Raw genomic sequence first — 23276 nt, 5'->3', positions numbered from 1 at the left:
TTTTCATAAAGGTACAGTGTACAATATGTAGCACATAATTTGAGTTGACTAAAAATAAAATAAAAACAAAAAGCTTTTTATTTTTTTTTTAAACAAAAAGCTTCTTAAAAAGAAAACTAGCCAAAGGAAGACTGAGATAAGACCAGATACACTGGGGAATGAAAGACAATTATAAACTATTACACCCTGAAGGTAATGTGACCGTACTAAAACTGTCCAAACATACAAAATAGTATTTCAGAATTATTCACTGGCAAGTGGAGCTAACACTTCTCTTAAAAAACAAACAAAACAAAACAAAACAAACAAACAAATCCCTGGCACTCAGACAACAGGTTCCCAATCTGTTTTACTACAGATAAAAATGTGTACATGTATATGGGCTTCATATAGTCAAAAAATTTTAAGAGCAGCACTGGTTACCCACAAGGAAGAAAAGCTGAGACAAACATTTTGAAAATGGAGGGCAATGAAGTCCTATTTATTGCTCCTTCTTTTGTTCCCTTTTTGTTAATAAGTGTGAGCCTGGCCTGTAGCTAAATGGTTCTTTTCTTTATAAAAGCTATAGACTTTATTCGGACTAACTTGCAGATTTGATCCATCCTCAAGATTGCTAAGAATCTAGTAGATGACAGAAAGTAAATTTTGCCTAAACAGTAACAACTTTCATGATAATGGGATTTCTAAGGTTACTACTGTACAGCGATGTATGAAGGCATTAACCATCTAGTAATTCTGGCTTTGCTGGATAGACTGTCTGTGCCCTATGAACCTCAGCTAAAGCGAAGGTCTGTCTCAGGTGAACACAAACACGGCATGTGAGTCACCTTGCAATTACAGCTGACACCTGAAAGCATATTTAAAGCACGAGAACCACAAGGCTAAACTCTGTAAGGCTGCCCTGGCCTCCCTGTCTCTCTCCTCAGTGCCAAGATGAATAGAGCTCAGCATTGACAATCATAGGATAATTTTTATTACACTTCTAAATTAAAAAGGGCTGCCTCCAAAGGCCTCAAAATTACTGAGCTGTGAATACTGTAAGTCTTAGGGACATGAGATACATTGCTTGAGGCTGTTGGGGATTGGTTTGTTTCAGGGTTTTGCTGTTGTTTTTCCTCCCAAAGGGAAGCCATCAATAACTTCCTAAACTTCAAATATCTGTACATACCAGGTCTACACACTATGTAACTGATTAGGTGGGGGGGGGGGGTGTCCTGTGGACCATTCACCACTAATACACAGCTGCTGTATTTTCCCACACAAGAAAGCCATTTAGAGCACCGGGCAAGTGAAACGTAGGTCACTAGAAAACATCAGGTCAGGATCTGAATCGATGCTTGAATCCTCCCTGTCTGAGTAAGACAGGGCAGGAACGAGGACCAAGACACGTGAGCAAACACTTAAAAGAAACAAAACAAAACAAGCGGGGGGGGGGGTGCGGGGTGCGGGGGCGCGCGCCTTTAATCCCAGCTCTTGGGAAGCAGCAGCAGGTGTATCCTTGTGAGTTCAAGGCCAGCCTGGTCTACAAAGCGAGTCCAGGACAGCCAGGGATACACAGAGAAACCCTGTCTCGAAAAATCAAAATAAATAAACAAACAAAACAAAACAGTAAGACTCCACAGCAAAGCGCCTCCGCTCCTCTACACACCCTCAAGCCTTTGGAAGTTCTTGCCCCCCAAGAGTTGTTTTTCCTCCCAAAGAGAAGGCAGTTACAGCCGACTTCGCCTTCCCGGGGCGGAGCACGGTCTCCTCTCCTCTGCTCGTTCGTCATCTCCCTTGTCCTGGGGTGACACGGATAACAGCCACTGTGTGTAGTGCTTGGCTGTGGAAGTTCAAGTGTTTCCACCCTAAAAAACGAGGCTGTGGTTAAATCCTGGGTGCAGAGGCTGAAGTCAGTGGACAGGGGCCTAGCACACCCTTGTGCTTGAAGTTACAGCTGCAAAACGAGGCTGCCCGCGGCCCCACCCTGGCCCGTGCCAGCGCGTCTGCGGGCCCCCTCCAACGCCGGCTGGTACCTCCTTTCTGGGTCACTCCGGGTGCACGGCGCGGACACGAACCCTACCTCCTACCCTGCAGAGCCTCGGAGGGTGGCGGCGAGCCTCCTGCGGGCAGAGCTTGCACCCCAGGCCCGGGAGCCAGGGCGGCCCTCGCACAGCCCGGCCAGGACGTGCCGGCTCGCATCCCGCCCCGAGCCGGACCCCCGGCGGCTCTCGCCTTCACCCCACGGCCTTACCCCCGGCAGCAGGACACACACGTGCTGGGTGACAGCCCCCTATAGGTTCCATACCTGCTGCCGGAAGTGAGCGAGGAGGGCAGTATAGGCATTTCCTGTGACGCCAGCGCCCAGACTCCATTAGGCAGCAGCTGGGGGAAGAATCAACACACCAGGGAGCGGAGCGGCGAGGACCGAGCACCGAGGCGGCTGCTGCCTCCGCCGCCGCCGCCGCCGTCACTGCTGCCGGGGCTTCAGCTTCGGGCCCGCGCCCCCCCCAGTGCCCGCGAGCCCCCGGGCCGCGCCGCGAGCGCCTCCGGAGGGGGGGGGAAGGGCCCGGTCCTCCTTCTCCCCCTCCTCCCGCCCCGCCGACCCCCGCCGCGCCCCGCCGGCCTCCCACCACGGCCTCTCTCGGCGAGGAAACTCTGGCCTCCGCTTCCTCCTCCTCCGACTCGGACGCCGGCGGTGCCTCCCCGCCCCCGCGGAAGAAGCCCCGAGCCTCGGCGGCGGAGGGAGCAGGAGAGCCCGGGGCCTCGGCCGGCCGAGCAGGCCTCCCCCCCCAGCCCTCGCCCTCGTCGGCCGCCTCCTCCTCCGTGGTGGTGGTGGTGGGACTGCCTCCGGCCGCCCCCGCCGTCCCCCAGCGGAGCAGCGGCCACAGCCTGGTCAGCGGCGGCACCATGCAGGCCAACGGGGCGGGAGGAGGCGGCGGCGGGGGCGGCGGGGGCCAGGGCCAGACCCCGGAGCTCGCCTGCCTGTCGGCGCAGAACGGGGAGTCGTCCCCGTCGGCGGCGTCCGCGGGGGACCTGGCCCACGCCAACGGGCTCCTGCCTGCCGCCCCCTCCGCCGCTGGCAACAATAGCAACAGCCTGAGTGTCAATAACGGGGTTCCCGGCGGGGCCGCCGCGGCCTCCGCCACCGCCGCCGCCGCCCTGGCTACCCCCGAGCTGGGCAGCAGCCTCAAGAAGAAGAAGCGGCTCTCGCAGTCCGATGAGGATGTCATTAGGCTCATAGGACAGCACCTCAATGGCCTAGGGCTCAAGTAAGTGTCCGTCCTACAACCGGTGAGGGCCAGGCCGGGGCCGAGCCGCCGGGAGGGTCGTGGGGGACCCCGCGCGCGGCCCAGTGCGCAGGAGGCCGAGGACAGACAGCCCCGGGAGGAGCGGGAGGGAGGTCGAGGAAAACGAATCGGCCTGATGTCGTGGGACCAGTCGGAGCGTCTGGGCTGGGAAGGGGTAGTGGAAGCCCGAAGCGACCCCTCCCCACGCACCTCCAGAGCTAGATTGTCCGAGAAGGCGGACACCGAAGGGTGTTTATGCTGGGGGGGGGGGAGGGGTGGATCAGAGCGGTGGAAATAATGAACCTTGGAGGGTTTGTTTTTCAAGTGTGTCTCAGAGGCATCTTTGTGGGACACCTCCCCACCCCCACCTCTGACCGACAACAGCCCAGGCAAACTACCAATCAGGAAGGACACTCGCCTACAAGTGTTTATGAGAACTGAGGGGCTGGGATAATTTGGAAAGAGGCTGTCGAGTAAATCTGATGGGAATAATGAAGTAAGATAGCGAATCGAAGTCATGGAGAGGCTGTGTGTGTGTGTGTGTGTGTGTGTGTGTGTGTGTGTGTGTGTGTGTATACGTGTGTACTAAAGGCCTAGCTCCAGTGAAATCCCACTTGACAACCAAGAAGATTGCCTCTGAAAAAGTGATGTCTGGTCTGGTGAATCATTTGTTTTCAAATACAAATTGGGTGGCTTTAATTTAGGGTGAAAACCAAAACGCACTGTTTTGTACACACACAAAAGAAAAACTAAGGGAGTTTTGAAGTAGGGTTGATGGGAGTGTCCTGGACTGCATAAAGGTGTCATAGCCAGAAGGAGTTGACAGAGTAAACATGTAACAGTTCCTAGCATCTAAGAAAATATTAAATGAAACTCTTGGTGTTGGTTTGGGGGGGGGTGTGGGTGCAATTTATTGGGAAATGGGGAGACCAGGACTTATTCAGAGTGACAGAAGTATTTTGATTTCCAAGCTGATAATTTCACTGTTGAGCTGAAAAATGAAGAGCAGTAAAGAAACGCATAAGTAAAGCCATGAACACAAATATATGACTACTCCATGAAGGTTCTTAGATACCAGAGTATCTGGGAAACAAAACCACATCTGGAGAGACTTCACTCTGTTCCCGAAGGAAAATGATAAAGTGTGAAAATAAATTTTGTGAATGCTAACAACATATTACTGAGGGAAGCAGCAAGCTGACAGCAGCAGGCGGAAATAACTCGTGACTATTTGGAATCTACACCATAGTAAATTGGCTATTTTTAGTATGGAGAGAAAGGAAATGGTTTTTGATGCTGGATTTGTTTTAATTTTTAAGATTGACCTAGCAGAATTTCCATACAAGCGAGTATCTGGCAGGAAAGCCCTACCTAAAACAGGCCATCTTGTCACCTTGAATTTTTTATCTTTCAAAACGCTGTGCCATAGTGTCTAGATCCTAGTTTTATTTGATCAGTGCTTAGAGCACATTTTTAGAAGATGTATGCTGAAACATTAAGTGGCAAAAGTAGGAAAAACTTTCCTGGTTTTGATAAAGGTTTTAAACTTTAAATGTAGGTGGCATTTTCAATCCTTTACTTAACAAAGGGTTTTAAAGCTATTTTTCTTCTTCATGAAGTTGTAGATGTTAGCTTGTTAGGAAGAGTAAGTCCCTAAAGTTGGTCAGGTCTTTTTCACACTGTATCTCTCCTGCAGCCAGACTGTTGATCTCCTCATGCAAGAGTCAGGATGTCGTTTAGAGCATCCTTCTGCTACCAAATTCCGAAATCATGTCATGGAAGGAGACTGGGATAAGGTAAAGTAGGGCATAGAGCTGTGTGGCTGATGCTATAGTTATGTATTTGATGGGAATTGTGTGACATGTTTGTTTTTCTTTTATACCATTTTTTTTTTTGCAGGCAGAAAATGACCTGAATGAATTAAAGCCTTTAGTGCATTCTCCTCATGCTATTGTGGTAAGAGGCGCACTTGAAATCTCTCAAACGTTGTTGGGAATAATTGTGGTAAATACACTTTTGTTCTTAGTTTCACATTTATGCTTATTTTAGGATATTGATAACTATAGGCATCTGATCTTAAGAGGCTTGAAAGTAAATTTTATATAATTTATAAATAAATGAATTGTTCATGGTTGTAAGCTAGGAACTTTAAATATTTTAAGTTAAGCTCAGTAAATGTGTCATTTGAAACAATTCATAATTGAGGGTTTATAAAAATTTAAAGATCTTCTGCTTTTAGTGCTGTTGATAGCCTTATATTGATAGGGTCAAGGATAAATTATACTTTTATATTACTCAAAATACTAGTGTGTTAAAGAGAAAATATGCTTGGGTGCATATACCATACAGTCTGGAGAGGCTGGTACATTATTTCTTTGATCATTGGAATTACATAGTTAAGCCAAATTATTACTGTTGGTATTCCCAACATTTTCTTTTATTCAAGTTATATAAATTGACAAGTGTCAAAGTTGGTGTAGTATGTGTCACTTTGGGAGGTTTAGGCTCAGATTTGACTATTGGTTTCTACTTACCAATCCTTATTTTCTTGGCAAGATCAGTTTAATAGTTTACCCTGGTATCCTCTTTCATAAATCCTTATGAATTTGTTTTGTTTTTATGCTGGTGGGTTTTAATTCTTCAGAGAGGGGCACATGGTTTTTTTAAGTGCCAGTTTTTGGGAAGCATGAAGAACGGGCTGCAAGCTTGTGAACTTCTAGCTGATTCACTTATTGTCTAAAGCAGCTTCCTGTCTGTGGGGGGAGGGAAAGAAGGGACTAGGAAGTGAAGTAAGGAAGGCAGCTGGTGTCAAATATTAGTAAGCCACCATTAACTACTTGGTTTTTCTTTTAACCTTTTTTTACCTTTGTCTATAAACTTAATAGTCATTTTTTTTTCCTCTTTTTAAAAAAACTTTGTAACAAATTACTTTCAATTCTTATGTGATTCTGTACAGTAATGTACTCTTAGTGGGCTTCAGGCAAATAAAGGTCTGAAGAAGCATGACAAACATGAGCTTAGTTAAATTCATGATTCCGTTCTTTCAACAAATACCTAAAGTATTAAAAATTTAAAGGGCTATCAAGTCAAATGATTTAACTTAACGAATAAACAACTCCATAGTAAAAGTGAGCTAAAGTAACTAAGCGTCCGTAGTTGAAAGGATTACTTTTTTTTCCCCAGGAAATAAAGTGTCCTTATTTGGTATATCTGGGGCTTAAAACCTGAGTGTATTTTAATTGGGCAGTTTTTCACAAATTTTTAGCGCAGAGTGAATGAGCTCAAAATAAGAATTGGCCAAAATAAGAAGTGGGATTTATTTGTGGCTATAAAGAAATTATTTGTGGAGTATTTTGATGTGATTTCTTGGATATGTTTTCATTATTTAAGTTTATCCAAATTGTGTCTGTATTCTAGTGGTGAAAATTTTAATGGACTAGAGCTGGGCATGGTGGCGCACGCCTTTAACCCAGCACTCGGGAGGCAGAGGCAGGCAGATTGCTGTGTGTTCGAGGCCAGCCTGGTCTACAAAGCGAGTCCAGGACAGCCAGGAATACATAGAGAGACCCTGTCTCAAAAAACAAAAACAAACAAACAAACAAAAATTCAATAGACTCACTTCTTTTAAATTTTGACTTATAGTAATTTGAGACTTCTGCTTAGATTTAGATTATGACTCATTAGAACCTTCAATAGAAGCAACATGTAAATTGGAGAAAGGTAGTTATAGATAATAAGGAAGAATCCTTTCTTTTTACAGCCGGTTCAGTCTGTAGGACATTCTAGGATCTAATAAAAGATGAAGATTAAATCTCTGGCTGAGCCTCACACCATCAAACTGTTTAGGTATTTATACAAAGAAAGGGGTCCGACTTTTTCTCCCTTAAGCATTGATGAGTCAATTGCTTTAAAAGATTCAGGTCAGCATTTTTTGGAGCCTCTCCTTACCTTTCAGATATCGTTTATGCCTTCCCAACTTCATTACTAGAAGATCATTTACTATACGTTGCAATTTGTAGTGCTATCTTAGACAGCCTTGGGTTTTAACACTCCCAGACACCTGGTGACATAGTCTTAAACTGCATGGTGTCCATTATTATTTCCAGTGATGGGAATTGAAGCCAGAGCCTCGTCTGGGTTAGCTAGGGCTCTGATACTGAGCTGCCTCCCTAGCCTTAAGGCTGAGCTTAGGGTGTGTGTGTGTGTGTGTGTGTGTGTGTGTGTATGTGTGTGTGTGTATTTCTGTCTGTGTGTATTTCTGTCTGTGTGTGTCTGTGTGGTTTTTGTTGATTTGGTTTTTGGTTTGTTTTTTTTTTTCCCCCGAGACAGGGTTTCAGCTCTGGCTGTCTTGGAACTCTGTAGACCACAGAGATCCGCCTACCTCTGCCTCTCAAGTGGTGGGATTAAAGGTGTGTGCCACCACCGCCCAGTTTGAACTTAGTTTTTTAAGCCTGAATGTTTTACTGATGTAGTTTACTCTCCTCATTCTCTCCCTGTTCCCCACACTTAAAGATGGTTTCCAAGCAAATGATACTCAGAATAGCAGGCTTTCTGGGTTTTTTGGATGCTAAAGTCACGAATCAGCATCTCTAGTTTGAGTTGATATGCTTAGCCATGTCTGAGATATCCGGACGGGCACTTGATAATATCAGAAAATTGCTGTATGTTTCAAAGTCTCTTTTTTTAATGTAAAAGAAACAATCTTAACAGTAATGGACAAATATTGACTTGACATACAAAGATTAACTCATAAAGTCAAGTAAGAACTTTGAGAGCCATAGCTTAAGTATAATTTATTCCCCTTTCCTTGGAATCAGGATTTAATTGGCAAATTTGCTTATAGCATTATTCTAGAGTTAAAACCACCTCAAAGTAAGGAGATTGTGCGCAATAACTAGGCTCCAGTGTTAAAATTCAGTCTGATAATATGGGGGAAAGAATAGTGATTCAGATACCGGGTAAGGTGTGGGAGAGTCCAAGAAGAAATTTCAATTTTAGGTTTTTATTAGATTTTAAAGGAAAGATCAAAATATTGTTGGTCCCAAAGACATTGAAAAAGCATCAGAGACCTGAAATGGTCTTATAGAGGTCTAAACGGAACCTGAAAATTTTCTTATTCTTCTTCTTACCCTCTGGCTTCTTTCAGAAGTTTCTGATCTATAAAAGAAAGAAAAGAAGATCTCTATCTAAGCAACCCTTAGCATTGCATGATTTTTAACTTTCAGGAGTGAGCATCATTTATGCATTAAAAAGGTCTTTATTTTCTTGAGATTATATTCCATTTTTAGCTTTAAATTTAGCAAGGTAAAATAAAATTTCATTGTTACTGTATGCAAGATACTTGAGCTGGGTTTCAGATGGGTAAACGTTTTTTTCTCAGCAAGCTCTCCAGCTGTGTTTGTCTAGCAGCATACTAGCTGTATGCGCTGGGCCAAGCGTGGATACCCATGTGAGGGTGTTCATTGTCTTAATCTGGATGAAATGACTCACAGAAATGTTCTTGTACTGCTTTTCTAGCATTCTCTGTATATACAGAAATGTGTGTTTGTGTTTGCTTTGCTCAAAGGTTTAGTCTGCCTTCCTTTTAGATCCTGTCCCATCTTTGCCCCATAGAATACAATAACATGTCTGCCAGGAAGGAAGAAACGGGATTTGGGCACTGTCCCTGTGCACACTGCTACACACTGAGTGGAGGGAGGGAGAGGGCATAGAACCTTCTGATTGATTAATAATAAATTGTCAAAGACTTGGCTCAGAATTAAAAAGGAAAAATGTTTCCCAAATTCCCAATGCTGAGAAAATTTAGTGAGGAAATGAAATACATGAAAGTGGTATTGTTTGTTTGAATTAAAAATACACTAAATTAATGAAACCATCAACAGTGTGCTGATAACATAGAAACTTCATTTTGTAAAGTTAATTTTTTTAGAAGATGGTGACAATAACTTGAAGTATAAGGGCCTGCCCTTTTTATAAGTTTTGCTTTTTTTTTTTACTTTATAAATTAAATTTTGGGAGTCTTATCACCTTCTGAACTTCAAAGTATTTTTCATTTGACATATAAAAATAAGCTTAAGGATACATATACACTTGCTTTTTAAAGCATTTTGGTAGTCTGTTTTTGAAACTTGGATTAGTCTAACTTTATGTGTCAAGTTGTTAAGTGCAATTTTCTTAGTTATAGGAGGTCATCTCAGTTTAAAAAGTTTTTGTTTGTTGTGTGTGTGTGTGTGTGTGCGCGTGTGTGTGTGTGTGTGTTTTACCTAAAGCTTTAAGATTAGATTACAAACCTAAGGAAGGTGTTTCACAGTGGATGTGTTTAAATAGTTGCCTGGTTTGCATAAGAGAGTTTTTGTTTTCTCTAAATATGACTTTTGATATGTGTCAGGTGAAGATTTATTAAATAAACTTGTATTTGAGAAACAATAGAATAAGCCAATAATTTATATCTTCTAGATACTGCTTAATATAAATTCTTATAAAGCAGTTTGTTATACTCAATTTGTTGTTACATGGCAATTTCTGTACAGCATTTTGTAGCAACTTAGATTTTTTTTAAGTGGACCTAGCTCTTGCACTTCTGACTGTGATGAACAGTCGCTCTCTGCTTGTGAGAGGCTTCTTCCAGACAGTGCTCCTCGGTTAGGTTTAAAGGTTAAAGGACACTGTGCACGGAACAGAGGTACTGCTCTCATCTGACAAGAACTGCTAGGCTTGGGACTCATCATTTTCATGTTTAGAGTGAGATGCTAATGTGACATTAAAAATATTAAAGCCAAAAATTTCCCTTTGGAAAAAAATGAGAAAGTGTCTCCTAACTGAAAAGTTTTATCCTTGTAGGCAAAGAAGGACTAATACTTACCGGAGTTTTGTTGCTAAACACATTAGTAAACAGATTATTACAGATACAGACATAGTAGATACTGAATGGTCCTAAAGGCCATTAAATCCAGCCTTCTGATGTAAGCGTGTCCTTATAACCACAGAGACAGTGAGCTTGTGCTCGCCCATGTTAGTGACAGGATCTCCAAACTTTTGCAGACCAACCCGCAGTGCGCATCTGTTAGAAAGCCCAAGTCTGGTGCTTTCTTTCACATGTCTCCCCAGCGACTTCAGTTCTGCCTTCCAGTCCTTAGTTTCTCTTTCACACTGTGACTTTTTTGTTTTGGGGGGGTTTTCTTGGTTTTTTTTTTTTTTAACTTGTTTTTGTGGTGCTAGACTCAAATTCAGATCTCTCCACACTCTGCAGGTGCTATACCACTGAGGTAGCCCCCTGCTACATCATGGCTTTCAAATACCTGCCGTTAATGGGGATTTTTTTTTAACCAGTCTTTTCAAAGCTGCATAAGACCTCGCACTGCTCTGTTACAGTAGAAATTTTGAAAAGCAAATTTGGAATTCTTTAATTAGTTTTAAATGTTGATACATAAAATTGTAAGGAAGTGTAAGAGCAGGCGATGCCTCCGTCGGTAATGACCCTGACTGAAGGGTTATTCATTCAAAGAGTTTTATTGATGTGTAGACTTGAGCAGTGATATTTAACCTACTGTGACTCATAAACTAGAATATTTGAGTCATCTTGAAGCTTTATAAAATTATTTTCAGAAGGCATAGTAGATGGTTTCTACTGTTCTGTTTAGGCGCAAACGTTTTCTGAAACTTCCATCAACTTTTTCCCCTGACTGCTGCTTTCTGTCATGTCAGAGGATGAAGTTTCTGCTGCTGCAGCAGAAGTACCTGGAATACCTGGAGGACGGCAAGGTCCTGGAGGCGCTTCAGGTGCTGCGCTGCGAACTGACGCCACTGAAATACAACACAGAGCGCATTCACGTTCTTAGTGGGTAAGGAGTGGAGTTCTTAGACTCCAGGCTCATGAGGAGCTCTTATTTTATAAAAGTTTTTGATTGGCCAAAGTTACATTTCATTAACTTTCTTTCTGAGATAGAAAAGACCTGGAAGCCAGGTGTGGTGGTGCATGCCTTTTATCCCAGTGCTCAGGGAGGCAGAGGCAGGCGGATGTCTGTGAGTTTGAAACTAGCCTGGTCTACAAAGTGAGTCCAAGACAGCCAAGACTACACAGAGAAACCCCGTCGCAAAAAACAAAACAACAAAAAAGAAAATACTTGGACATTGCTAAGTCTTCGTACTGGGTACATCCACTTACATGTGCACAGCCTACTTAGCTACTTATATTAAGATTTGATGTACGTAAGTTAGGTGAAAAGGAGAAATCTGTATAGCCAATGAGATACTATTTCAAAATCTTCTCAAAGAGAAAAGAAAAGCAGACCTCGTGGCTTTGGATCCCGGCGAGCGTTAAAGGGCAGCCATACAAGTGCTCTACGTACAAAGCCATCAGGCACTTAACTGTGGGCGGGGCCTTTAGTTCTCTGTTGTGTTTTTAAATTTTGAGGCATGGTCTCATTACATAGCCTTGGCTAGCCTGAAACTTGCAATGTAGACTAGGCTGGCCTAAAATTCATAAGAGATATGCCTGCCGATGCCATCCTAGTGCTAGGATTAAAGATGTATGCCGTCTTGTTTGGCTCCTTCTCCTTTTATTAATTGACCTCATTCTTTGCTGTGCCTGTAGTGCTGGATGCTAATGCTGGTGCTGCTTTTTTGTTTTTTGTTTTTGTAGTTTGTTTGGTTTTTGTTTGTTTGTTTGTTTTGTTTTGTTTTTTCAAGATAGGGTTTCTCTGTATAGCCTTGGCTCACTTTGTAGACAAGGCTGGCCTCAAACTCACGTAGATCTGCCTGCCTCTGCCTTCCTGAGTGCTCGGACTAGCCTCTTTGTTTTTTTGTTTGTTTGTTTGTTTGTTTGTTTTTGATTCAGTGGCTCACTGTGTAGCCCTGCAGCCCTGGTATTCACTACCCAGACTGTGCTGGCCTTGAACTCACAGATCCGGGCATTCTGGTGATTCTCACATGTACCCTACCTAGCTAGTAGCCTATTTGATACTCTCCACTTGGATTTCTAGTAGGCATGTCTAGCCCAAATGTCCTGTTTTCAGACCAGTTCTTCTCTGTTCTGTTTTTCTTCATGGTCACAGCAGCTGGAGGATGCCTGATGTAATAAAAGTGATATGAGTTATGTTAAAAGACTTCTAGATTTTTTGTTGTTGCTTTTGTTTTTCGAGACAGGGTTTCTCTGTGTAGCCCTGGCTGTCCTGGACTCTTTGTAGATCAGGCTGGCCTTGCCTCCTGAGTGCTGGGATTAAAGGCGTGTGCCACCACGCCTGGCTAGATTTTTTCTTTTAAATCACTTTACATCCAGATTACAGCCCCTCTCCCCCCTCCTCTCAGTCCCACCCTCCCTCCTTCTTCCCCCACCTCCCCTCCCCTACTCCTTAGAAAAGGGGAACCTGTCCCCCAATCCACCCAGCGCACCAAGCAGGCCTGTTCTTTGTATTTGGACAGTCTCCTTAAGCTCCCATGGCTACCTCAGCTTTTGGAGCAGCTTGGGTTGTAGGCCACCACGTGTCAGTTTTACAAAATTTAAAAGTAAATTTTCCCACTTAGCTACTGACATTAAATTCTCCCAGAACATTTTTTTGTCTTTTTTTGTTTTCCACTTATTTTATGTCATTTACATGAGAGGTCAGAAGACAGCTTGTGTGAGTCTCCTCCAGCCTGCGGGTTCCAGGAATCACACTCAGATTGGTAGGCAGCCTCCTTTAAGAGAGCCTTGACCCTCTCACTGGCTCCCCAAAATTATTTTAAAAACAAAGTATTCATAGTATCCAGTTTCTCTTGGGCAGGGGTTGGCCTGTTAAATATAATTACACTTTCTAAAAAGTTTTTCATTAACAGAATTGATAAATCCATACTAAATAGCAAGAGGACAAGAGATTCTATTATTTACTTAGACTTTCTTACTCCCCCCCCCCCCCAGGAGCTTTTATTCAAGCTTGAGCCCATACTCCTTTTTCTTTTCTTTTCTTTTTTTTTCTCTCAAGACAGGGTCTCTCTGTGTAGCCTTGGCTGTCCTGGACTCACTTTGTAGACCAGGCTGACCTTGAACTCACAGTGATCCACCAGCCTCTGCCTCCCAAGTGCTGGGATTAAAGGCGTGCGCCACCTTTCTTACTTTTCGAGTTAAGGAGAGGAGGAGCAATGACTCTGGTATCTGAAAGGCACCACTGAGCCTTGCCTGTGCAGCAGGGGGCAGACGGAGCACTTGGTTTAGTTATCCCTCACTACTTGAGTGTCCTTTGTACAAGTGGTATGTTTGGCAGACGCCAGGCAATGCGCCCAGGAGAGTTACTTGCCCCATCTCAGCTGCATGTTTGAATAAAGGCCTTCAGTTCTTTCACTCACTCCTGCTCCCCTGATAAAAGCCAGGCGGGAGGTGTGTTCCCTCCAGGGCCATATATACAGTTGCCCAGGTCAGGAACGCCTGCCTTTGTAGCGCCATCTGCACATAGTGAGGAGCGACGCTGCCTGGCTTTCTGTGTGCTTGAGTTCAGGTCCTCATGCCAAGCCAGTGCTCTTGCCCACTGACCTACCTTCCAGCCCCCGCGTTGTTTGTTTTTTTCTTTAAGTACTTGCAGCAGAGAAGCTGGGAAGTTAGTTCAGGGTGAAGAGCAAGGTCTGTAGCCAGCATGCCTGGGTTGCTGTCTTGCCTACCTTCTCTCAAGACTACCTCCTGAGCTTGCTGTGTCTGTCTCTTCATTTATGGAATTAGCATCACAGTGCTTGCTTCACATGGCCTGCTTGTGGGCATTTGGTGAAGCATGTGCTGAGAATTTGGAATGGGACCCAGCACAGAGTGAGCTACATAGCAGTAGATGGGAGCACTCTTTAATTGAAAGGGCACTGTTAGCTAGTTAGGGAATAGCATATTACTCTTTAATATTTTTGTTTTTGTTCTTCAAGACAGGGTTTCTCTATGTAGCTTTGACTGTCCTGTACTTTGTAGACCAGGTCTCTGCCTCTGCCTCCCCAAGGGCTGGGATTACAGGTGTGCACCACCACACCTGTCTCCATTTTATTTTATTTATTTTTGTTTTTCAAGACAGGGTCTCCCTGTGTAGCCTTGACTACCCTGGGCTCGCCTTGTAAACTAGGCTGGCCTAGAACTCACTGAGATCCACCTACCTCTGCCTTCTGAATGCTGGGATTAAAGGCCTGTGCCACCATGCCTGACTCCTTTTAATAATTTATGAAGGTACTAGATTTTTATTATGAATAAGTTGAGTTCACTGTAAAAATGTTCTTCTTGATTTGTATAACCAAGAACTTGATTGTGAAAATAAAATCAACTGTTTTTCAATTATATTCCAAAGAAAAGGGTTTGAGGTTTGTTGCCTACTCTGTTACAGGTATCTGATGTGTAGCCACGCGGAAGACCTCCGGGCCAAAGCTGAATGGGAAGGCAAAGGGACAGCTTCCCGGTCCAAACTACTGGACAAGCTTCAGAGTAAGAGTCATTTTAATGCTGATTTCTCTAGGTTAGAAGTAGGCACTGGAGATCAAATAGCAAGCTTGTACTTAGTCATACTTTTTCCTGGGTGTTTGTAGAAGAGGAGAAACCGGATTACAGAGCCCTTTAAAGCAAAAATGTTCACACTCACCAGATGTAAGCCCCTGGAGTCAGTGAGAAGGTGCTGGTCTCAGCATCCTCTTTGTGATGCTCTCAAGGTTTCCTATGGAGGAAAAAAAGTACTATGTTCAGAGAACAGTATGGACCACAGCTTCACATCATATAAGCATTATGCAGTTTTTGATTTTTCTTTAGTAGTGTCTGGATTTCTTTAGGTAAATTCTTTTACTTTTTTTTTTTTTTTAAATTATTTTATTCTTTTCCAACTGTTAAGTCACTTTTAAGTAGTGCTGGGGGTTTCATTTTTACCATATCTTTATACAAAATATCTCCTTTCTGTGCACTTCATGTTATATCATGTTACAGTGAGAGTGAAAATCTCAATCAGAAAATAAACACTCCATATGCTTTGGAGAAATGCACAAGAGGGGTGGAAAGTGTTTGTATTGCTAGAAAGCACAGTGTGTGAGTTTGCACAGTACCCTTGGCATTAGTAGTCACCGAAGGCAGCTAGAACTTGGCGAGTCAGTGTTTTGATTGTTCTTTGTTAAGTGAAGATTTTTTTTTTCACCTGGTCACCCATTGATGCATAGTCATCATTGCATTGTCTATTAATTTTCCTTTTATTTACTTTCATAGTATTTTTCTGTATGTGGTGTTTTCCCCACTCCCACCCCCCAGAAACTATGTACAAGGTACAGCCAGTATATATATTTCTTTCTAGTGGCAAATATCACTGTAGCTTTTGACAAATACTCAAAACGTAACCTTATGTCATCTCCCTAGAGCTTGTTTATGTAAAGGAAACAATATTGAGGTAAAAGGTACAACAGAAGTAAATGTCTTTACATTTCACACTTTATTATTATTTTTATTTCTCTTTTTTAAAATGTCTTTTATTAAAGCGTATTTACCACCATCAGTGATGCTCCCCCCACGGCGTTTACAGACTCTGCTGCGGCAGGCGGTGGAACTACAGAGGGATCGGTGCCTGTACCACAATACCAAACTTGACAATAATCTAGATTCTGTGTCTCTACTTATAGATCATGTTTGTAGTAGGTAAGAGGAAATTTTCTTACATGTTCAAATGTGTTAGTCTTTCAAAAATAGAAGTATGAACTTAATCAGAACATTTTGTAGGGTTTCTTTGATTATCTAGATAACAGTTCAAATCTTATCAGTAAAACCTACAACTGCCACAATTGAAACTTAGTAGAAAACTCATAGAAAATTCATTTCTAATGTATAAGCCTCTGTTTATGTAGTAAGCCACAGTTGGGAGCCGAAACCTAAAAGCTACTCTTTGATGTCATTGTCTGTGGGTTTGGTCACCCTCCGTGTTCAACAGTTTATATAATTATGCACCAGATTAATTCTTTGCATATAAAAACCATGGAAATACTTTTCCTTAATGAAAGTTCTGCTTTTTGTAAATGAAGGGCTCTAAAAATGGCTAGACTAACAGGTATTAGCTTGGTGTTTACATTTTCAAACCAGACACATAATTGAACTGGGAGGGATTCAAGCTTCTCTTTTGGTGTTAAGAGTATTTTTTAGCCAGGCACAGTGGCATATGCCCTTAATCCCAGCACTCTAGAGGCAGAGACAGGCAAATCTTCCTTAGTTCAAGGCCAGTATGGTCTGTAGACAGCCAGGGCTATTACATAGAGAAAACCCTGTCTTGAAAAACAAAACAAAACAAAACAAAAAAAGAGAGAGAGAGAGAGAAAAAGAAAAAGTATTTTTTAGTAAAAAATTCTTTTCTATTTTAATGATGCTCTTCAAATTTAAATCAGAACTTTAAATTTATTTTGTTGTTTTGTTTTTTTGAGACAGGGTTTCTCTGTAGCTTTGGCTGTCTTAGACTTACCTTGTAGACCAGGTTGGCCTCGAACTCACAGTGATCCTCTGCCTCCGAGTGCTAGGATTAAAGGTGTGCACCACCACACCTGGCAGAACTTTAAATGTAAAATACCAAGATAGAACTTATAAACCCTTTCAAACTCTAGGAAAGAAATGATTTGGTTCTGACCAGACAAAAACTAAAAGCCAGTAGCTATAGTGCACGCACTTTTTTTTTTTTTTTTTTTTTTTTGCCGGCACTCATTGAAGAATTAGTGGATGAAATTAATTTCATTAATGATGGACAGAAATGTATATGTGAGTCAGTAAGGAAGTTACTTCTGAGTAAGTGATAGGTATGGTGGCGCAGGCCTTTAATCCCAGCACTCCAGAGGTAGAGGCAGGCCGAGTCCAGGACACGGAGAAACACAGAGCAACCTGTCTTTTAAGAAAAAAAAGGGGGGGCGTGGCTGGAGAGATGGCTTAGTGGGTAAGAGCACTGCCTGCTCTTCGAAGGACCTGGGTTCAATTCCCCGCACCAACATAGCAGCTCACAATGTCTGTAACTCCAAGATCTGACACCCTCACATCAATGCACATAAAAGTAAATAAAATAAAAAGGAACTTCTGAATAACCATAAAGACTATGCTCGCATCTAGATACTGGTTTAAAATGGTACTGAGGTGTGTTTAAACCAGGCATTTTACTTTGGTTTTTGTCTTTTGTCAGTGCTGGGAGTAGAACATAGGTCTTTCCAAATGCTAGTTAAACGTTCTACCACTGAGCTGCATCCCCAGCTCTACAATTTACCTGTGTATAGTTGTGACATCAGTCAGCATACTTACAGGAAAAACATAGTTTGAGCTATGGCCTTAAAAACTAGTGTTGGTCAGCTGGGTAGTGGTGGCACACACCTTTAATCCCAGCACTGGGGAGGCAGAGGCAGGGGGATCTCTGTGAGTTCGAGGCTAAACTGGTCTACAAAGTGAGTCCAGGACAACACAGAGAAACCCTGTCTTGGGGGGTGGGGGAATATATATATAGTAGTAGTAACGGTCATCGTAAAGTGCTGGGTCATGATCTGGTGACCGAGTGCTCTGCTAGGAAGTGGTCTGTGATCCTCTCCCTAGCCCCTTTCACTCCTTCACACTGTTCTTTGACTTATTTGGGAGAATTTTTAAAGAATTTTTGGCTTAAATAGAGGCAGAGGGAGATAATAGACTAAAAGGCGATATAGTTAGTTAGTCCCTTGTTTCATAGCTCCGTCAGGAGGCTGGAAACTTAAAATTACAGACCAGAGTCTCTTAAGTGACAGCTAGACCTGATGGGGCCAGAAGTGTCAGAAAGTAAGAGCCTTAAGCTGGGCTCAGTGGTGCACACCTTTAATCCCAGCACTCGGGAGGCAGAGGCAGGTGGATCGCTATGAGTTCAAGGCCAGCCTGGTCTACAAAGCGAGTCCAGGACAGTCAAGGCTGCACAGAGGCAGAGTAAGTTTTTCTTTCTTTCTTTCTTTCTTTCTTTCTTTCTTTCTTTCTTTTTTTTTTTTTTTTTTTTTTTTTTTTTTTTTTTTTTTCTTTTGTTGTTGTTTTTTAAAGATTTATTTATTTTTATTGTGTATATAGTCTCTGTTTGCATGTATACCTGCAGGCCAGAAGAGGGCATCAGATCACTTTATAGATGGTTGTGGGCCACTGTGTGGTTGCTGGTAATTGAACTCAGGACCTCTGGGAGAGCAGGCAGTGCTCTTAACCTCTGAGCCATCTCTCAAGCCCTGGAATTTTTTTGCTTTTGTTTTTCCTGAGACAGGGATTTTTTTGTGTATCCTTGGCTGTCCTGGACTCACTTTGTAGATCAGGCTGGCCTTGAACTCACAGTGATAGGCCAGCACTCTGCTTCTGAGTGCTGGCATTAAAGGCGTGTGCCACCACCACCTGGCTGAATAAGTTTTTCTTTTGTTTGGTTGTGTTTTTTTGTTTTTTGTTGTTGTTTGTTTGTTTGTTGGGTTTGGTTTGGTTTTTTGAGACAAGGTTTCTCTGCAGAAGAAGTTTTTTAAAACAATTTTCTGAGCTGGGCGTGGTGGCACACACCTTTAATCCCAGCACTTGGGAGGCAGAGGCAGGTGGATCACTGTGAGTTCAAGGCCAGCCTGGTCTACAAAGTGAGTCCAGGACAGCCAAGGTTACAGAGAGAAACCCTGTCTCGAAAAACCCAAAAACAAAACAAAACAAAACAACCCCCCCCAAAAAAAACCAATTTTCTAAGATTTTTTTCCTTTTTTTGAAACACCAGTAACTAATGAATCTGTTTTCACGTTATAAGTGTTAACTTTTATTATAGGATTATTATAAAATATAGATAAAAATTGAATCAGTACTTCCTCAAAGGTAATTTGCTAATTTAATAAATCTTTTAACTGTGGTCAACTTTAGGTATTACATTTTTTTTTTTTTTTAATTTTATTCAGTCTTTGAAAAATATTACTTAAAGTTGACATGGAAAGAGTGCAGTCAAGCATAGGTTCAAATTTTAGTTAAGTTACTTAACAGTTTTGCTCTTGGAACCTTGTGAAAATGGGGGTGATAGAATTTCTCTAGTCGTCTCAGTTAGTATTCTGGGCGCTGAAGCAATGGCTCAGTAGTTAAGAATGCTTGTTTCTGAAGAGGACTCAGGTTTGGTTCCCAGCACCCATATGGTCAACAGCTGTTCCAGCGGGTCCAGTGCCCTTCTTTGGTTTCTGTAGACAGAGTGCACACAGTGATGCAGAGACACAATATAGACACAGCACCCATAGACAGAAGACAAAAACAAAACTTAAGACAGTTATCTTATGAAAACGCTTCAAAAAATACAAGTATGCATTATTTTGGTTCAGAGTGAAATAGCAGTTTTTAGTGAAGTAACGTAAAACATAAAGTTGCCAGGTATGACCTCCTAAAGCTAACTCAGCCTGTCATGCTGCTGAGCTGACAGTATCCTCCTTCCCTACAGATGTGCTAGCACCAAACTCTTGGCTCAATCAGTCTTCCTGCAGAACTTCACACGTGCTCATGTGCACACAGGCTCACTGTGCTGGCTTCCATTATTTATTGGTAGGGGAAAATAGAGAAGACGGTTGAGTCTTGTGATGATAAATTTAAAGGACCACACCTGCCTGCCTATCCATCCAGAACTTGGAAGGCTGAGGCAGGAAGATGAAGAGTTTCACACAAGTCTGGGCTACAGTAGTAAGAACCAGCTTCAAAATGGGTAGGAGGGTGGAGACATGGCCCAGTGCTTAAGAGAGCACTTGCTATTCATGCAGAGAACCTGCGTTTGGTGCCCAGTACTCACACAGTGGCCCAGACTATCGGTAGCTCCAGTTCCAGGAGCCTGACACCCTCTCCTGGTCTCCACAAGGCACATAAGGCATGCACGTGACGCACATACATGTTTGCAGGCACACACTGACACACTCCTTGCAGCACTCGGGAGGCAAAGGCAGGCAAATCTCTGTGAGTTCAGGGCCAGCCTGGTCTACAAAAGGGAGTCCAGTATAGCAAGGACTGTTACACAAAGAAACCCTGTCTCGAAAAACCTGATTTTATGTGTTTGGAAATGCTGCGTTATCCCTCAGGCCTTGTTGAACAGCTGATGGCATCCACCTGTAAAGTACGGAGACATAATTCCTGAATTGCCTTAGTTCCATGATTGCCTTAGTCTGACCAAGTCGTCTTCACAAGGCAGGCAAAAGTAAGCATCAGGTTGAAGGAGATTTTATATACAGATGTTCACTAGAGTTGGCTTGAACAAAAAGTACCTGGTGTCATGGTGTTTTGTTTTTCAACATACCAAAATAAATTTGATTCTTGAGGGTTGTAAATGTGTTCATATTTATACTTGAGGTTTATGGTGTGACCTCCATAAGGAGTTCTCTGGTTTGTTAAATGCCCTTCTCATTATTGAAAAAGTAACTGTGTGTGGATTTGTTTGTTTTAGGAGGCAGTTCCCCTGTTACACTCAGCAAATACTCACGGAGCATTGTAATGAAGTGTGGTTCTGTAAATTCTCTAATGATGGCACTAAGCTAGCCACAGGATCAAAGGATACCACGGTTATCATATGGCAAGTTGACCCGGTATGTATTCCTGTATGAGTCCTTAGATTGCAAACGGTGATAACTTTTTACATTTAATTATTTTATTGTGTGTGTTGGCAGCATATGTGTATGTGCACCATGTGTGTGCCTTGCCTGTACAGGCCTGAAGAATGTATCTGATCCAAGTTATAGATGCCTGTGAGCCACTGTGTAGATGCCAGCAACTAAACTCAGGTCTACAAGAGCGACAGAGGGCTGAGCCATCTCTCCAGCCCCAATGGGGGATATTTTTGAATCTTAACTCCCTGGTCCCTTTTCTCTGGGGGTTCTGAGACAGGCTTCTCTGTGTATCTCTGGCCCTCTATAGACCAGGCTGGTCTTGAACTCAGACCTCCCTACCTCTGCCTTCTGAGTCCTGGGATTAAAGGCATGTGCCTCTGCCACCCAGCTGCTTACCTATTTTCAGTATGCACATGTATAAGTAGTGGTCCTTTGCAAATGCAGTTTTGGTCTGGTTTGGAACTCCTGTTCCTTCCTTCCTGAACACTGGGCAGATAGAGATGTATCATTGTTGACCACTTTTCTCTATATTTTTTCCTTTATCTGTACACACACACACACACACACGCGCGCGCGCGTGTGTATGTTTGTACATTAATATTATCCTAGTTGTTCAGTGTTAAATACTAGAGTGTGCTAAGTTGGTGTGCATTGTTTAATTATCTGAGTGACTTGGAGGTGCTAAAATACAATCGAGTTAAGACGAAGAGACTGAGGTAGCAGTGCTCAGCACTGAGTACGGTGTGTGGATCTCATGTGCAGTCTTCTTTAGTTTTCCCCCAATGATAATATTTGAAAATTATCACATAGGGATTTTAAGTGCTAAGTTTTCTAAGAATTGTCTTTATTTCTAGGTAACCACCAGATCTGTAGAAATAAGTGTGTCCATTTCTTTTAACAAATCAAGCATTTTTGTCCTTAGTGATTCCAAATAGGTTGAGGAGCTACACTTGTTTTAGGAGTCATTCACCTGAGATCTAAAGTAAATAAAACTTGCTTTAAAGCTCAAATACAGCTTTTGGCCCTTGATAAATATATTAGCAGCCCACCCCCCAGTTTATTTTGTATTAAACAATGACAGATTAAACAGAGTCTTAGAGATAAGACTGCTTAGTGGCTGCCACCTGGGGACCTGATTTTGCTCTCTGGGACCTACACAAAGGTGGAAAGAGAACTGACTCCACACAAGTGTCTGCACATATAACATAACAAATACTTTATTTATTTATTTATTTTTATTTTTCCCAACACCAGGCTAGCCTTGAATTTAAAGAGATCAGCCTGCCTCTGCCTCTGAGTGCTGGGATTACAGGTGTGTACTACCATGCCTGGCCTTAACGGAAATCTTTTTGAGATTTATTTATTTATTTATTTATTTATTGTGTATACAGTGTTTCTCCTGCATGTCAGAAGAAGGCATCAGATCACATTATAGATGGTTGTGAGCCACCATGTGGTTGCTGGGAATTGAACTCAGGACCTTTAGAAGAGGAGTTAGTGCTCTTAAGTGCTCTGAGCCATCTCTCCAGCCCCCAGAAATCTTTTAACAGAGTTTTATATAAGGAATGAAATCACTGATTCCAACTGACCCAGAAACAAGCACATGCTATCAAGTAATTTCCATATGATGTTTCAAACATTTATGGTAGATACTTTATGAGGGCACTTTTCATTCTGTTTCAGCAAATGGTTATAGCTTACATATACACATGCATTACTTTGTGTCTGGGCATGAAAGAGCATATAACTTAAAATTGCAGCTATATATTTGCTTAGGTTGGGAAATCCAAGACAAGGCAAGTAAGGTTGGTTGTTTACACTGTTAACCCCTCCCCCCCCCCTTTTTTTTTTTTTTTTTGGTTGTTATTGTTGTTCTCAGTTTATTTTTGGTTTTTCCAGACAGGGTTTCTCTGTGTTAGCCTTGGCTGTCCTGGACTCATTTTGTAGACCAGGCTGGCCTTGAACTCAGAGATCCACCTGCCTCTGCCTCCCAAGTGCCTGGGATTAAAGGCATGCACTACCACTCCCAGCTTCTTATTTTGTTTTTCAACGTAGGGTCTGCCTATGTAGCCGTGGCTGGCTTCAAACTCATAGACCCACCTGCCTCTACCTCAGGAGCAATGGGATTAAAGGTGGGCACCACCCTACTAGGCTACATTGTTTTTTTAAAGGCAGGTTAAACAAACAGACTGGGTACCCAGTAAACTTGCAGTTGTGAGTGACCTCAAGGTTTACTAACTTGGGCTGTGAAGTCCAGCAGAAGTTCCAATTCTGTAGAATGTGAGAGATGAGATAGCTTTATAATAATTCTTTACCATAGTTACTAAGAGACCCTGTGCAGCTTTGTTATTCAAAACGGAAGAAATCCGGGGGCGGGTGGTGGCACGGGCCTTTAATCCCAGCACTCTGGAAGCTGAGGCAAGCAGATCTCTGAGTTTAAGGCCAGCCTGGTCTTCAGAGTGATTTCCAGTATAGGACAGC

At 42.7% G+C, this 23276-nt stretch overlaps 1 protein-coding gene across 2 annotated transcripts in view; it reads left to right on the top strand.

Annotated features, from left to right (window-relative positions):
• The first annotated feature begins 2544 nt into the window (after positions 1-2544).
• Positions 2545-23276, top strand: part of Wdr26 (WD repeat domain 26) — a 39387-nt gene continuing 18655 nt past the window's right edge. The window contains exons 1-7 of one of the 2 annotated variants that reach the window (XM_051148051.1): positions 2545-3251; positions 4966-5065; positions 5169-5273; positions 10974-11110; positions 14594-14691; positions 15720-15876; positions 20636-20774. In XM_051148051.1, the coding sequence (XP_051004008.1) occupies positions 2890-3251; positions 4966-5065; positions 5169-5273; positions 10974-11110; positions 14594-14691; positions 15720-15876; positions 20636-20774 (1098 nt within the window). In that variant the 5' untranslated portion in view covers positions 2545-2889. The remainder of the gene's footprint in view (positions 3252-4965; positions 5066-5168; positions 5274-10973; positions 11111-14593; positions 14692-15719; positions 15877-20635; positions 20775-23276) is intronic. The other variant, XM_051148052.1, reaches the window with a different exon arrangement.

This window comes from Acomys russatus, chromosome 6 (assembly GCF_903995435.1).
Source record: "Acomys russatus chromosome 6, mAcoRus1.1, whole genome shotgun sequence".
In the NCBI taxonomy this organism is placed as follows: Eukaryota; Metazoa; Chordata; class Mammalia; order Rodentia; family Muridae; genus Acomys; species Acomys russatus.
This window is presented reverse-complemented; position numbering and strand designations above follow the sequence as displayed.